The 18,002-nt window shown below is 38.7% G+C and overlaps 1 protein-coding gene across 7 annotated transcripts in view; it reads left to right on the forward strand.

Moving 5' to 3' along the window:
* ct (cut) overlaps positions 1–16,635 on the forward strand; it is a 151,127-nt gene extending 134,492 nt beyond the window's left edge. For 6 of the 7 annotated variants that reach the window (XM_053761025.2, XM_064436639.1, XM_053761022.2 and 3 more), the window contains 4 exons: positions 11,940–12,127; positions 12,421–12,566; positions 13,034–13,938; positions 14,256–16,635. In XM_053761025.2, the coding sequence (XP_053617000.1) occupies positions 11,940–12,127; positions 12,421–12,566; positions 13,034–13,938; positions 14,256–15,835 (2,819 nt within the window). In that variant the 3' untranslated portion in view covers positions 15,836–16,635. The remainder of the gene's footprint in view (positions 1–11,939; positions 12,128–12,420; positions 12,567–13,033; positions 13,939–14,255) is intronic. The other variant, XM_053761023.2, reaches the window with a different exon arrangement.
* Positions 16,636–18,002: the final 1,367 nt, after the last annotated feature.

An 18,002-nucleotide genomic window follows, 5' to 3' on the forward strand; every position in this document is an offset into this window, starting at 1 on the left:
ATAGTTTTTGATGTAACTCTAGAACCGACGAAGACAAAAATGTTTAGGTTCTGTGTATAAACATTTCTAAAGTTTAATCGTCTATGTGACACGATGATATTAAATGACCGCGCAAAAACGCAGACGCATAAAATACAACCAAGTAAATGGTCACATTACACACAAAAACGCAAAAAATACTCATAAAAGTAATAGCCACAGACTGACGCTTTTGACACGCGACAACTATAAATTCACTTATTCATCATTTCACTAAAACAAAACATTTATCAGTCAAAGTATCTTAACATTTTCTTAACTTCTTCAGAGAATACTCTAACGAAAGTCACGCAAAGTTATAACCTTTTAAATAAACACTTTTAGATAGACTACGAAAACGTGCCCCGCAAGGTGCTACTAGGCAATGGTATCAAAATCATGAATAAAAAATAATGACGACAACTCATGGCATATATTCGTCAAAGTTTCACGATGTCGGAACACGCACGATATTAAGACACATTTTTTGTCCCAAAGTGGACACAATTACAGCATGCAACCGAAGAATTGACAGCTTTTTGAATTTGGAATTATTTATTTTACTATCCAATTGTTTAACGAACTGGCCGCAAACGCTATTTCATTTATTAAAAATAAATATTTTTTTTAGACTGTAATAATATATTTATTACATTATCTATCATGAATGGGTTCTTATGTAAAGAAAATTGTGAATTATTTTCCATGATTGCACGCGAGCTTGGCAGTTACTGTGACAGCAACTCAAGTGTGTCCTAAGCTCGACTCCCATACAATACCCAACGTGTCATTTAGCCATGTTGTTATAGCATACATTTCCACGATTTCCCAGTTCCCACGATATATATACATAATGCATACAGTCCTGTCCGTTCGTTGCGAAACGATTGTTATGGCGTTCGACGTTCACACGTCACGCATAAGGAGATTCGCAAATGACAAGTCCAGTTTGTTGCAGACAATCAAACAACATTATGAGTAAAAATGCACAGGATCTGCCGTCTAACTTAACGATCTTTGCCTATAAACAGAAAAAAAAATCCATAGATAATGTCATTCCAATTTCAAACCATATCGGGGATGGAACTCTAAAACAGAAATGGCCGTGTGATCATTATTGTGAGAACAAATGTTGCTAGTGCCGGCGAATGCAAAACTTACCTACCTACTAACTCGCAATTTAAACGTGAAAAGAATTCCAATTGACGTTTGTTTATTTTTTATTCAGGCTTTGTGCGGACAAATGAGTAAATTCTCACCAGTTGTGATGTGATATAAAAGTTCAGTATGTATAGGTATGTAAAAAGAAACAATGAACTGAAATCAATACAATTATTCTGTCACATTAGCCACCATTAGTGGTTGAATAAGTATATATTTTAAATAAAGTTTTGCTGTGGTTATCCTTGGTCTTCAGCTGACCACTTCTATGACGGACACGGTGAAAGAAAGAAGTGACGTTTAGCGCCAAAAGCATTTAAAAAAAGAACAGCCATCTGATCATAATTTCAAATTAATTTCTATCTTTTTTCTAGACGATCCATTCATATTTATCATGTTTGTATTATAAGAAACAGTACAACTATCTGTAGCCTAAGTAATTGCAGGTTGCAGAATTATATTAAACGAACATGATTTTATATTTGGATCAACAGATCGTGACTAAACACAATAAAATTAAAGATGAACATACGTACATCAAGTAGAAGAGTGCTCGTTTTTGCGACCCAAGCGTCGGTGTAAGTTAACCGCATATTATTTATTCACTTAATCCTTCAGTCCAATTAACTGTAGTTACGGTGGTTGTAATTATTGCTCTTATTACTACAGCACGGTTCAGTGACGAAATGTCTAAATAAAGTGTTCCGTGCACTTGAAATATCGACACTCTTCGATATTAGACCTTATTTCAAGGAAACCAGGGCTTGAAAAAGATTTTCCGACTATTTTTGACGTCGTAGACACTTCATTCGATATAAAATTTCATTCTAAAATTCAAATTATTTTGTATACACACAAATTCGAAAACAGAATTACTTTTAAAACAAACTGGCCATTCGAAATACTAAAACTTTGCGTTTGAAATAGGAACATGGAACGAATTATCCGAAAATGTTGAACTCGTACGCGGCAATATTTGGGCAAAGTTCGCCTCTCAAAGCGGTTGAAGCGTAGCGTGAAAATCTATTTTCTATGGCCACTATCGGCCGGCGCAGGACACCCGAAGGCTTTATGCCCGAAGTTAAGCGTCCTCGATGCTCCTTTACTCTAAACTCCCCTTGTAGTGCTCTTAGTTTAATGCTAAGCAAATTTTAATATTCAATTGTGCTTTTCAACACTCGGATTTGTTATTAGAATGCATTTTGCAACTAATTTTCGTTTATCCTGTTCACGTAGACATTTGCATATGTAACTCCAGCAGATCCTTGTTACGTGTCATTTCTGCTGACGTTTTATTAGCCAGACTGAGATTTATGTGTAAAAATGTTTCTTTGGTCGGATTAGAACGTTCGAAGAATGATTACTAAACTAATTTTTAGACGACCCTTAAGAAACTTTATAACATGCTTTATCTATAACTTAACATTATATGTTATCAAAGTAAAGCAGGTTCGGAAACTCTTGGGAACTGTCACAAGCGTTTTAAATGAAGTTCAGAAGTGTATTAACCGCGCACTAATACACTCGGACGATGGACATCGAACGCAAATGGAGAGAAGTTAGCGTCTTGGACGTCCAACTTCCGAATTGATTTGAATTTCGAATGGACGTGCAAAGTCTTCAAATTTAACACATGGAATTCTAGATTGAAAATAGAACGCCAGATTTAAATTTATAGTTTGGAATGGATTTGTCTTTTTATAAATCAATTCTAAAACAAATAAGTTAAAACATTTTTTTTTTCTGTAGCGTATGTGGCCAGTTTGTTAATCATCTTTTTAACACCTATCCGAAAATGTAATCCCAAAAGTGCCAAACCTTCATTAGGGTACTTTCAACACATGAAACGCGGGTCAATATCTCATAAATCATAAAGTTGAGAACAAACACGAAAATCTGGCGAGCGACCGATAATCACATAATAATTACTCGATACAGCCTCCGGGCATCGAAAGACCCGAATATAACTTTATCAAAAGTTTGCGGTGTGAACGATTCGATTGGTGCTGTAAATTAAAACAGGATCTCACGCTTGGATGGCCACTATTCGATATTTAAAATTATAATAGGATTTTAAAAACAATGTAATTAAGTATATTAATCTGTACTTGGCTGGAAGAAAAAAATCATAGTGAAAAATCTAAATTAATAAATACCTAGGTACATTAGATTAAAGTTGGATTCGACTTTAGAATATTCTTATTAGGTACTCAATCTGTGTTCTCGATTTGAATTGAAAAAAAAACTGGAGTAAATCATTTCCAGACACCACAGAGCCATCTATCGTTGAGTTCACGTAGGAACAAAATGTATTCTAATGTAGTTCCTAATTATTGGTGAAGCCATTTGAATTACTATTTAAATTTGGAACTCAAAACATATGAAAATTAACTACAGCAAGGACACACATTTAATTTACGATTTAATTACCGCAAAGCATTATTACACAGGACATTCCCCACAAAAAATCACCCGAGACGGCCACTTAGAAAGCATCTTTGAAAAACTAAATGGCCCTTTAAGAGCGTTTACATTGAAAATAACTCCGCAAGGGCGCAGCGAAAAACTTCGGAATGCGAGCAACAATGTACATGTAACGCCATCTTTTGTCGAGTAGCGCAAAACTCTAGCGTAGGGTCAAGAAAATAATTTTGCCAGGAATGCCAGTCGTCCCGCGGCGGCTTTGAAGCCTTCCGACGAAGCAATCAGTCCCCTTTACAGGCATATTTATCTTTATAATACCACGTCTCATTATATACTTTATGATTTTATACGTAAACGAGTGTGCAAGATAATACTTTAGTAATTGTCACGACTGAACGCGCAAACGGCTGACGAGCGCGACTAAACGCTGTCGTTCGCTCGTCCCGACTATTTTCCTTTACTTTTATTGACGGAATTTAATCTGTGGTAGCTATAGTGTTGCATTTTCTGTTCAACTTGTTTTTCAATCAAAACGCCGTTAAGGAAGTTGTTACTCTAAGTTGTAGTTCAACATTTTCTCGTCCTATGATTTGAGATATAATCATTTTCACGTCAGAATACATAAAATGCTTTATTTTTAATCTATCTAATACTGGCAACTTTTAAAGCGGAAAAATTCTAAATTTCAAAAAAGGACAGTGGAATTATTCTATGATTCTTTGGTTTTAAATAGATGATAACAATTTGGCCTTTAATAATAAGGTCAGTGCATAATTTCAAATGCAAAATTGTAAACGGTCCAAAAATAAAACAATTAATTAATTTGCGTAGTTGTGCGATGCGTGGACACGCTCAGTGATCCTACTTTATTATTAGATAAGTACTGTGTTCTCTGAACGACCTAGGGCTTGCATGTGTAAATACAATTTATAGTTATTGCCTATTAACATCACTACATTATTATGTTGCCTATATTTAGTTAACTATTATTGAGGTCATTACGTCCTTAAACACATTATGCAGATTCGCTAATAGGTTTGTTGGACAATTTTTTTTTTATTAAGATTATTTACTATGATTTATATGAGAAGTTTTTACTTCCATTAACGACATACGTAATGCAAATATGATTTTCATCTTTTTATCGGTCCAAAAATGATATAAGGTTAGGTTGGCGTAATATTTTAAAGTGAGATGAAATTAGTCAATTTAACTTTTTTTATTCGGGCAACCCTGCACTTAACACATCATCGGCTGCACCCATTATATTTAGATGTATGCAAGAATTTATTGTTCCCGCGAAACGAAACGTTACAACGGCGGCGATCGAGATAATTAACGTGTTATTTTAAACGTTAATTGTTAAGACAATTAACGTTTCCCATGCGGTATACACTCATTGGCAATATTTTATTTGGCGTCGTGACGTTAAAATAATAAAAAATAATTATATAAAAAATCGTGCGTTAAAATAAAATCATTCTTTGTTTATGACATGTCCAAATAACTGTTCTACAGTTGAGTGACAAGTGAAGGTCGAACTGCCAAAAACAAATCTTTCCATTTTTTTATTATCAACCATAAACAAACGACCAAAAAATACGATAAAGAAGGGCATTCTCGTTACACTGACGGCCGAGGCAAAGGTAATTATTTTAATAATGCCGCGTTTCAACTGCGTGGCCATAAACAAGTGTCATCGCCCACGCAAATTCACTCCTTCGATTTTCGCGTAAAGCTGCCTAAACTGACATTGTGCGGATTCGCGCCAAAACGAAAGCGACAAAATTCAAAAATAGAAAGATTTATCCATCATTGATGAGTTTATGACATCGTAATTTGAGAAACATTGTAATTTCTTTAGAAACGTCGAAATAGATGCTCGCGCAAATTCCACGCGCATTCCGCACGCCGCCATTTTCTTTCACAATCTGTTTAATAGGATATTAAATGCATCCTGACATATTATTCGCTGTAATTAACTGCGTGCGTTTCCTTGGCGAAACCGACATATATATCACAGATCTGTCCCACAAGATGGGTTGTTCGACCTGTCAGTTTGGACACGATTTGTGGACGACCATTTTACATCTTTGCTCCCTGTCTTGCATAATTAGTAAGGATTAATGCGTAGCTATGAAAGACTTGTTTGCCCGAGAATCAGGATTCGGTATCCACGTAAACCACGTTTATTAACAAGGTGTTTCTAATTTTTTTACCTACGATTTTTTATCTTTTTTTGAACGATAAATCCAGATAGATGGAAAAAAATTGTGACACAACATTGTCACCTGAATTTGACAATTGAATAGTCTGCGTCATGGGACATGGGACCAATCACAAGACGGCATGCTGTCTTGATGTCTGCTTCAAATATTCAAATATTTCATATTTGAAAATCCTTGAAAATCATACCAGGGGGAGCACAATGAATCGTGATTAGAATTTTATCTCGCTCGTGCAGTCATTTGTACTAATTGTAGTACTGATCATTGGCATGTCAAAACCGGTTAGTGCTGAACATCCTAATAAAAGCGCGTAACTTAGTAGGTACTTAACGACAGATATTTTCCCGATTAGTTTATATCTCAATTTCATTGGATTCAAACTAAGTGCATTTTTATTAAAACTTTAATCTTGAAGTATTAAAAAATTGTTTATTCAACATCGTAAATTCCGATTGAGACAATCTAATTGATAATACATGTGATATTTTCAAACAATCAAAATCTATCAATGCATACGTCGTAAAACATGGACATAACAATATTACCGGTTTTTTTTTTAATTTTATGCGAACAGTAGCACAGACCGGGCGTGTGTTCGGTTCAGCTCGCGTGCTTGCCGGCAATCAATCGCCATCACAATCAATAAAGCCGGCAGAAATCAATGCTCCTGCACGCCTGGCCAATGAAAAATGGTACCTTTGACACAGTAGCGTAACCGCTCATTATATTTTTCTCGAACATGCAGCCCTTTTGATCTAACCGATCTAACTATAAAAAAATCTACATGTTTTCCAAATTAATGTTGTTTAATAATCTACAAGTTACACCGATTCTACGTTCGTATGAGACATGAAGTAAATTTTCGAAAAATGCTTTCCACAAATAAAAATCTGACACCTAAGGGCGATACCTAAATCAATTAGCTACACGTAGATAAAACTTCGCCAGACGATCAGGTGAGACTAACTGCGTTACAGACACGGAGCGCAGTTAACGGAAATTCGGTTATTTCGTTAAAAAACTTTGCTATGCTATCGTTAAAAGTTATTCGGATAAGCTCCCGCGGGCCGATACGGGGGCCGACACTAGTGATGCAACCGTCTTACATCGATAAATAAAATAGTATCTTCATTAGTGTCCCTTATATCTTTTTTATTTTTTGAAAATACGACTAGGTATTTCTTTTTCGGCCAGGCATATAAGTAAATTAATAACTGGCATTTCAGAGTTACATTTATTTGTACATTTTTAAATTTAGAACTTGACAGTTACCGTTATCACACCCAAAAATCTTTGCGTCCAAATCCACAGACTTGCTGATCTAGCCATCGACTGGTTTGCATTTCATAGACAAAAATGGAGTTGCCGCACTACGATATGGCGGTCTCTGCGGCGCTAGCAAAATTGATTATTGAATCTAGTTAGCAACTAGCGACTCTGTCGACGAGTGCTCTTAACGTTTTTACCTTTCCACAGGGGATTTTGACTTTAGTCACAGCGAAATGCTTGTTTGGACTATTTTTAACCGATTGTTTTGTTGTTTGTTGTTTATCAAACTTACATTCTGCGAATTTTAAGAACTCAATGTATATTATTCTATACAAAATATACGTATCAATCTGATTCAATACTTTGTTATAACGAAAAAAGCACGAATGCGTGAAAAATCCTATTTAAACTATTCGTAATTACGTATACTTTTATGTTTCGAAATATTGTTAAAACACGAGCCGTTGCTTCCGACCGGCTAAACTGTCACAACGCTTACATCACACAAGTGAAAGGCTACCAAAACAATGGTGTTATTACCTCTCTATGACAATCTATATGGGCTCACAAAGGGACAAGACTCAACTCAAGAAAGCAATTTTATGTAATAGCACTTGCGCAAAACATATACTTAACAACCATTATTTTTTTTTACAATTTAAGTATGGTGCTTATTTTGGGACAAAGTTAAATTATATACAGTTTCTTTGCAACTTATTCATTAAGTACACCTATCTTCCCTTTATCTTGAAAACAAATTACCAGACTGATGTTCAATTCAAGAGCGTATAAGCAGTCTGTATTCTACGATATGGTGTCATCAGCGTGACCGTCGATAGCCGATCGCCGCACGCGATGCCATAGCCTCAACGCACGCAATGTCGAACTGTCGAACAAAAGAAAGCGCGTTTTTTTTCTCCTCCAAACAAACCTATAACGAACTTCCCGCTTTTTCCATCATAACCAAAAAAACTACCACATAATCAACGTCAATAAATAAGCAAATGCAAATCTAACCTCATTTAATTCTTTTAATTATTGCCTTTTTAAAAAAACTCCGTATTGGAAAATTTTATCGCTGCCCATTTGAAATTGTAATTAGGTCGAAGCTCAAATTTCAACGAGGCCTTCCTGCATGCGAGCCAGTTGAAAATTATTTTTACATCCCACTAAATTAAACGTTAACTATGAGAAAATCTATGTGATAAATTAGTACGGGACGCGCTCCAAGTGCGGCCTCATTGTTACACGTCGGCACCTAATTTTAACTCCGATGCCAGTTTATGCAACTATTTCTTTTGCACAACATTAACAATTCAAATGTTGTTTTTTTCTTTGAGCAACACTTTCGAGCGGCGCTGACGTCCGCCGCTGAGGACGGCTGCGATGCAAATGACCATCGATCTACACAATGACGTATGGAGCGCGCACTTCTCACCCCTTTCTTTCGACTACCCACGCCACCTTGATTTACAATCCCGGATACACATTCCCCGCTCCAATTCTACATACTAGCTAGAACGTTGCTGGCGAATGGTAATTTTTTTACTATGTCACAATGACACGATAATTTAGGGCACCACCCCCTTTACTTTCCAAAGGCTTTGAATATTCATACGGCAATAGCAATCAATAACGGCTACAAAGAAATAGTTTTCGCGTGCACGCACGCGATATAATGTCGCATAAACAAATAATTTTCTTTTTTATATTATTATCCATGGATTGTGTTACTCGAGTTTACAATTTCACCCCCTCTCCCTCTTATAATCAAACTGAGTTCGATAAATACAAAAGTTCCGTGACCGGACGACATTAATTGGTCAAGCGGTATTTTTTAACTATCCATCAAAAATGCACATCGTAATGGGTGTAATAAAGAGTGATCATATCGCTTTAACAGTCAACAACAGCTGAGATAAGAATATGAGTCAGCTAAGGACCTTCTTGATGTAAAGATTGTACGACAATTACGAGGGCAAATAATTTCGTACACTATCGGCCGGCGGCCATGTCGATGAATTTGACGTTACTAAAAACAAAATGGCGCATGTTAAGACGCTGTTGCAGAGTAAACCTAGTTTTTGTGACAACATTTTGAGCACGTAGATGTAGGTAATTGGCCGCGTGTTACACACAGAATAACAAAATCTCCGCAAGATCAAAGGCATTGAATAGCGGCGTGAGTTGAAATTTATTGACGTTTCGTATGTCAAAGAATGAATTTGGAATAAACTAAATAATTGGTTATGGTGGTCCACGGGACACGCGGTACATGCTAATGTCTAGCGATATAAGGGCCCGCGCAGACGGTGATCGATCAAGAAGATAAAGATCTCTCGAAATTGCAGTGTCTTGACTAGTTCGATTTTTCCACATATGTTTTGTCAAAACTTGGTATTGTTAATAAGTAATATGACTAAAAATCTAAAAGTGGTTTTTAACAAAACACAACGAACGTATTTTTTCCGACGGAAATTCATGAAAGTTACAGTCACGTTTATAAAATCGACATAAAATTAAGATGGCCGAAACAAAGTGGCAATTTAACAAGACATTAAAAAGTAAACAACGCAATTATACAACCAAATCACGTATGTGGACTTATTGTCTGCTGTTATTATGGGCTTGAACTTGAAAACATTATGATCATACGATATAATCAAGCCATTTTTTAAATTTATTTAGATCACGTCGCCTTAGTCATAAGTCGTTACGTCTGTGAATGGCGGTTTCAAAAAAAAAATACAAATGGTAAAGTACAGAAGGACATTGTTTGCATGTCACACCGACTTGCAACTGGAACGTGGGAACAAATGGTCTTTCGAACTCCTTATGTAAGCCTTGGTTAGTGAAAGTTGCAATTTTCATTTTCTTTTCCACCAACTATCGTGTATATCTTCCTTTATTTCACTCTATGGTAAAAAGCATGTAACTGGCCGGTATTTATTTTCTTAACATTCGAAATTTTTAAAAGTAAATCACTTTGAACGGCAATAAAAGCGAGAATTCGAAAAACAACTAATATGGCCGACGCATTATGCTTTTTACAGTCAATTAATCAAGGTTTAAGTTGGCCTGTTCCCCGAATCTAAAATAAGCGACGATCGCGAATGCTCCCGAAGAAATTAGTGAACATATTGTCGGTTTTAAAATAACATTAAGGAGGCGATAAAGCGTTTGTGGATCCTTATAAAATTATAATGCTTCTCGCTTTCCTCGACGCGACCGCATCAATGAGATATCACCAAACTTCGAGGAAATCTTTCGAGTCACTTTTCGCAAAACAGAAATGTATTTTTTAACGATGTATGGTCTCTGACACAATCATTGTTTTTATGATAACATGACACAACGAGGACATCAGCTGTCGAGGTGTTTGTATAAAGCTTAATATTCAAATTTCCTTGAAATCGTTGATAGCAAATCATGTGATAACGATTATTGGCTTATGATGTTTGTTATTATGTCACTGATACGAGTTCCAGACACGCAGGCTTTACGGCTGAATGAGGGCAAACTGTACATTTTGGACATATATAAATTGATTCCTAGACAGTTGTTTCAGTAAAAATATCTAATCATTTCTTAATCTTTCTATATTCTCTAATAAATGCAATGCAATTAATTGCAAAAAATAAAAATAAAAAGAGACATTTAAAAATCTTGGAAATAATTTTCAAACGAAGATGTGTGTGTGTTTATTCAGGCCGTCCGAACATGAAAGATACCTTCAAAGCTTTCTTCTTCAATGTAAAGAGACACTAACTGTATAGAAGTGCATTTTATGCTTAAGCGATGTTGAAACACTTCTTTGATATTATAATGGCGTCGAGCCGCCGCCTGAGCAGATCCCTGTATTATAACCGCATTTATCCTTAACACTCCTAATTACCGGTCTTAATTAAACTAATGTCGTGCATATATCAGCATCTAAACAGTGTTCATTGTGAGACCAAAGACAATATGTTGACAGGATGAATGACCACAAGATGGCCGTCGGTTTTCGCGCGTAACTCTACTTGTTTATGGATGCGCGTGCGGCGTTTTAGGATTATACGCTTAGGCGACGAGTGGTCCCATTCAGTGATTATATCTTATAATGCTATTCATTGCACTGTAGCGTTTTAATGATCCGCCTAATTTCAATTGTGCCAAATATAACTGTCTTATTTATTACTTGGCAAGCGCGTGCGCATGATTCGCTCGCTATACTTGCAGCCATTTTGCCGCAATTAAAACCAACGTTTAAATACTGTTACGAAATTATAGTTGGACATTTTGACTTGAAACGTTTATGTGGTTTCTAAATAGGAGATTTGAGTTTATGGTTTCCGCTGGGGTACTAAGTGAAAACACTAGTACTTCATTCACAATACATGACTTTTCCGAATTAGCGAAAAGAATCACTCATGTGTCTCTAATATATGACTTAGCATTTTTCTTAATTATCGTTTTATAGTCAGCATTATTTTCTGTTGAAATTGAAGGTTCTGTCATTGATGGATTCTGTTCAATTATGCATAATCTGTTTTCGGCCAGCTTTTTAATTCATAGTTTTATACGATACTCTAAATAGGCCGGGAGTGAAAAAAATACATTTTTTAAATACCGAACAAGATTATTCTATAAGACTGTCAGTTAAGACTGTTTTAAGACTTGAGTAACGAAGGTATTTTAGGAAAAATCATCAAAAGACCGATAACATATTACATATTAACCGATTTACATATTTTTTATTTAAAAGTGCTATATTGTAATGAGATCTAAACTTCCTTTTTTGACATGTTTCCCAACCTTCTCTTACAACCTGATCTAACTCTCAATGTTTGTCTCCAGTCGGTACAAAAGACGGCACGTTGGGCCCAGGATTCGGGCGGCCCGATAGCGAGGGCGACGAGCGACTGGCCCACATTCTGAACGAGGCGTCACATCTCATGAAGCCTTCGCAACCAAATAATGATGACTCGAGGAGCAATGAAGATTCCAGTTCACCTAGAACACAGTGCCCGTCTCCATATTCTAAGGTAAATACTTCAAAATTTTGAAATTAAATGTAGAATAGGTTTAATCGTGCCATGTTTGGAATTGCCACGTGAATTATTTTCGAACAGTAAATGGCTATACGATGTACTGAAAAATAAAACTCCAACAGACAGCCAGTGCTTAGTGGGTTCAAATCTCACGGGAAAAATAGCTGCTCCTCTGATATTTTTTGTCCTGTCAAACGACATTTGTGCGTAACTTAGCGTTGGTAATACACTCCGTAGCAATTTTCTATGAAGATCATTTTTGAAACAAATGACGTATCTGTTTCCAGGACTCGAGCCAGAACAGAAGACTGAAGAAGTACGAGAATGACGACATTCCTCAGGAGAAGGTGGTTCGGATCTACCAGGAGGAGCTCGCGAAGATCATGACCAGGCGGGTGGAGGATATGCGGCACAGTCGCGACGGCTTCCCTGGGTAATTATTACTTTTGTAAAATTATTTTATTATGAGGGTTTGTGAGATGGATTCAAATATTTTGTTATTTGACGACCTCGGTGGCGCAGTGGTTAAAGTTCTTGCCACTGGGTCTTGGATGTTTATCTATATATATATATATATATATATATGTGTTATAAAATATAGTACTGTTGAGTTAGTATCCCATAACACAAGTCTCGAACTCACTTCGGGGCTAGCTCAATCTGTATGATTTATCATAATATATTTTATTTATTTCCTGATATAGATAATTAAAATTGGATAGAGTAATGGGATGATGTACATTTTCACGTAAAATGTCACGTGAAATCCGTTCAAAGATGATGGAAATGTTTTGTGTCATTTTTATCTGACAACTTCTTGTACTTAGATAAGCACTAGTTCATAGTAGACAATTAATCTATAATATGCACGAGGACAGCAAATCTTGAACTAAAATGTAGCATGTTCCCCCCTTTTTTCAGCGGCGGTATGCCCCCGCACATGGAGCGGCCGCCCGAGGACATCCGCATGGCACTGGAGGCCTACCACCGCGAGCTGGCCAAGATCCAGCCCGGCGGCAACCTCCCCAACCTGCAACACCTCCCCGGGATGCCGCCCTTCCCCAACCTCCTCGCGCTGCAGCAGCAAGCCATGCAGCAAGCGCAGAACCAACACATGAACGGCTCCGGCGCCGTCCAGGATCTCTCTCTGCCTAAAGACAAAAACGCCAAAATGAATGGAATGACTGATAGTGATAAGGATAGGCCAATAGACGCGGAAGAGGCTATAAGGCACGCGGGCAGTGCGTTTTCATTAGTCAGGCCGAAGTTGGAACCGGGGCAGCAGTCGACTGGATCCTCAGCATCGAGTCCGTTAGGGAATGCGATATTGCCGCCAGCGATAACGCCTAATGATGACTTCAGTAGTTCGGCTGCGGCGAGTCCCTTGCAAAGGATGGCGTCGATAACGAACAGTCTGATCTCTCAGCCGACCAACCCGCCGCACCACGCGCCGCCACAGCGCTCGATGAAGGCGGTGCTTCCTCCGATAACGCAACAGCAGTTCGATCTATTCAACAATTTGAACACGGAGGATATCGTGCGGAGAGTGAAGGAAGCGTTGAGTCAGTATTCGATCAGTCAGAGGTTGTTCGGGGAGTCTGTGTTGGGGTTGTCACAAGGGTCGGTGAGCGACCTGCTGGCGCGGCCGAAGCCCTGGCACATGCTGACGCAGAAGGGCCGGGAGCCCTTTATCCGCATGAAGATGTTCCTGGAGGACGACAACGCTGTGCACAAGCTGGTCGCGTCGCAGTACAAAATCGCACCTGAAAAACTGATGAGGACCGGGAACTATAGCGGAGCGCCTCGTAAGTATTTTGAAACACGTATATATTTCTTTTAAAAATATATATAATGATTAAAACATAGGATGCAGAGATGTATACGAAGCATACTGACTTCGACATAAATCTCGATATGGACTGTTTATGTCTGAAATAAAAAATGTTCGTTTCTTACAATCACGATATGATCATTCAAAGTTGATATCAAAATTTAATCTGTACTTTTAAAGTGCTAGTAAAGTAGAAAAGATTTGACTCTTGTTTGTCAAAATTTCCAACAACCTATGACTAAAATATTATAACTTTGTCAACGTAATAACAATATTTGTCTTTGTCCGCAGCGTGTCCGCCCAACATGAGCAAGCCGATGCCGCCGGCGCAGAAGATGCTGTCGGACGCCAGTTCGCTGCTCAGCAAGATGCAGCAGGAGCAGCTGCTGGGCGCGCCGCACCTGGCGCACCTCGCGCCCGCCCCGCTGCTGCTGACGCCGCCCGGCTTCCCCCCGCACCACGCCGTCACCCTCCCCTCGCAGCACCACGACAACAACAACAAGGAACGTAAACCGCCGCCCCCCACACCCCCGCACCAACATCAAGTGATGCGCAACCTGCACCAACACATGTCCCCCAGCGTCTACGAAATGGCCGCCCTGACCCAGGACCTCGATACCCAGACGATCACGACGAAAATCAAGGAAGCCCTCCTCGCGAACAACATTGGTCAGAAAATCTTTGGCGAAGCGGTCCTCGGATTGTCCCAGGGATCTGTCAGTGAGTTGCTATCGAAACCGAAACCCTGGCACATGCTCAGCATCAAAGGCCGAGAGCCGTTCATCAGGATGCAGTTGTGGTTGAGTGACGCTCACAATATTGACCGTCTTCAAGCGCTCAAGAACGAGAGGCGTGAAGCTAACAAAAGACGACGGTCAAGCGGACCAGGACAGGACAACTCCTCAGACACGTCATCCAACGACACGTCGGAGTTCTACCACTCGAGTTCTCCAGGACCGACATCTGGTGTTCCTTCAGCGAAGAAACAAAGGGTGCTGTTTTCTGAAGAACAGAAAGAGGCATTAAGACTCGCGTTTGCGCTCGATCCCTACCCCAACATGCCTACGATAGAATTCCTAGCAGGAGAACTAGGTCTGTCGACGAGAACAATCACCAACTGGTTCCACAACCATCGCATGCGACTAAAACAGCAAGCGCCACATGGTCTTCCCGCGGAACCACCGGCGAGAGATCAATCTACAGCGCCCTTCGAACCGGTTCAGTTCAGATTACTGCTGAACCAGAGGCTGCTCGAACTCCAGAAGGAAAGAATGGGTCTCGCAGGAGTCCCGTTACCGTATCCTCCGTACTTCGCAGCGAATACCAACCTCGCCGCGTTGATAGGGCGCGGGTTAGTCCCTCCCGATGAAAGAGGGAAGGACCAGAGCGGAGGTTTGGACCTGTCGATGCCTTTAAAGCGAGAGCCTGACGGCGACGACTTCGAGGACGACGACGTGGAAAGCAACCTCGGGTCGGAAGACTCGCTGGACGACGGGGAATCTAAGACTGAGCCCAAAGCGGCGTCGACCCCGGCCGGCGGCCGCTCCAACCGCCGGAAGCCCGCCGCGCCGCAGTGGGTCAACCCCGACTGGCAGGACGAGAAGCCCAGGAACCCCGACGAGGTCATCATCAACGGGGTCTGTGTCATGAGGAGTGACGACTACAGGCGGGAGGCCGAGGAGACGGTGCGCGTGGAGCCGGCGGCGGTGGCGCGCGACGGCTCCCCCGCGGCCACCCCCCCGCCGCACACGCCCCTCACCCCTCACACGCCTCACACCCCTCACACGCCCCGAGCGTCGCACACGCCTGAAGACGTGCTCCCTGAAGACAAAATCAAAACGGAAACAGAGGACGACAGGTGGGAGTATTGAAGTGAGCGCGTGAAAGACGTTTATTTATTGTAGGCCCGGACGACGGCTTAGTTCAGTGCAAATACTATGTGTAGTTAGACGTGTTTGTTAATTCTATTGTAAGGCCAAAGACTTTGTACATAAACCCTTCGTGATATGCCAGGCATACGTCCGCCCGGACGAGAAAACCTTACGATACAAAAATATGCATTTTGCTTTAATTTTTTTTTTTATTTAGTGGTCGTATCGTACCCTGATTGGTACAAATATCTGAGTATTTTTAAGTTACGGCTTTCTATTCGATTGTAAATAAATATACCAAAAATGCGTCGCGTTGCGCGCGCCGACTGTACATAGTTAGAGTAGACTGTACTGTAAGTATTCGTTGCTGGTATCTTAGTGATAGAAGTTCATTTAATTGTTAATGAAAGTTTAAAGTGCAATCATATGTAAATTTAAGCAATGACATACTGGCCCCAGTTGAAAAGTATTATTATGTTTATATGAACCGGAGAGGTTTAAAATATTATTATAATTGGGTTATAAGTTTTACACTTAAATTATGAATGTTTATTTTATACTATTGTATGTTTTCTATAACTATTTTATACGTGTCGGGGTAGCTCAAGCTTGTGATGTCGCTTATGTTTAACTTCCAACTTAAAATTCCGTTATATTTCTTTTAAAAGCCTCTTTTTTTTTACATTTCTAGACGACGTACAAAAATAGCAACAAATGGAAGGTACGATTAAGCAAATGATGTATTGCTTGTGGTTATAGTTTTATTTTATTTTAGCAATAAATTTGCTTTTAATATCTTTTTTGTTTTTTTATTTTTCTATTTATCTTTTTTTCCTTTATTTCTTAGGATATATTTAAGTGAAAATTGTACATTTAAAGGAACCGTACTCCTTGCATCGTGTATATAATTATGAACAATTATTAATGTAAATATTTAAGATAAATGCCACGTTTGGGACTATTACATAGAGGAATAAGTAGTCGAATAGTAAACCCAGAGCGTACTTCTTGAGAGGGTAAATACAAACATGATTATTCAAAATTATCGTCAATCTAAAATGTATCGGAAATTACGAAAGTATCTTATAGATTTAGAGCCCATTTTTTGGAATTCAACGGAGCAGATTTTAAAACTTTCAATACATGGATCTTTCTATACTTACAGTCTTAGGGATACCAACTACATACATATCGATGTTATATATAAAACTAAGATAGACTTAAGTATAGCTTATAATAGTTCAATAAAATTTAGGCTGTTTGACAGTTAACGACATTTTCGTTCTGGATCTTAAAAAAAATTATTTTTAACTTCTTTTTTTTAAACAGAATCGATTGATTTTAAAGCTTGAAAAGATTATGTATATGGATTATCGATATATATGTTAAATATGCCTATATTTGTTGGTTCAGCTGGATGCCTCGAATATTAGATAACATTTTTAAAATCTAAATAATTAAAACTAGAAAGGAAACTAAAATGTACCCATTTAATTCAGCTTCAATCATGTTTCACGTTTTTACAAGTTTTTTAGTTAATTACTACTTATTACATGAACTAATCTAATAGATGAAGAACTAAAGTCGATATCTCCACGGCCAAATATAATCAGGACATTAGGATGCGAGACACTGGTCCAATAGGCGTGTTACATCGAAAACTGTCCAGTGAACTTTACGGCTTCCTTTTCCGCGACCATTTCTGTACGAATCTACTGACTATCGACATTAAACGTGGATTGTGTCTATAGGAAAAGTACTGAGTGAGATTGGTCAACGTTAAAGTTAGCCTCAGTTACTCAGTTACTTTAACCTGCGCACAACAATTGAAGGTTCGCCATTTCATATAATAATACGAGAATGCCTACAGCCTTCACATAAGAATGGCTTTATACTGCTCAGTTATTGCGCAGGCTTTGGGTAAGAACTTACTGGTTGTCAAATTTAGAAAATATTATGGGAAGGAAGTTACATACCATGAGTGTGAGTAATTTCAGACGTCTCTCACGAGAGCCGGGAGTAAAACTTTGTATGACTGTAATGCTAGCCTATGGAAATATAGATTTCAATTCTGAATGTGCAAGGACATGACGAAGACAGCGAATGACATGGCATGACACTGCAGCCAGAGACCCTAAACTTATTTAAAATTTTAAACTAAGAATAG

This window comes from Plodia interpunctella, chromosome 21 (assembly GCF_027563975.2).
Source record: "Plodia interpunctella isolate USDA-ARS_2022_Savannah chromosome 21, ilPloInte3.2, whole genome shotgun sequence".
Classification (NCBI taxonomy): Eukaryota; Metazoa; Arthropoda; class Insecta; order Lepidoptera; family Pyralidae; genus Plodia; species Plodia interpunctella.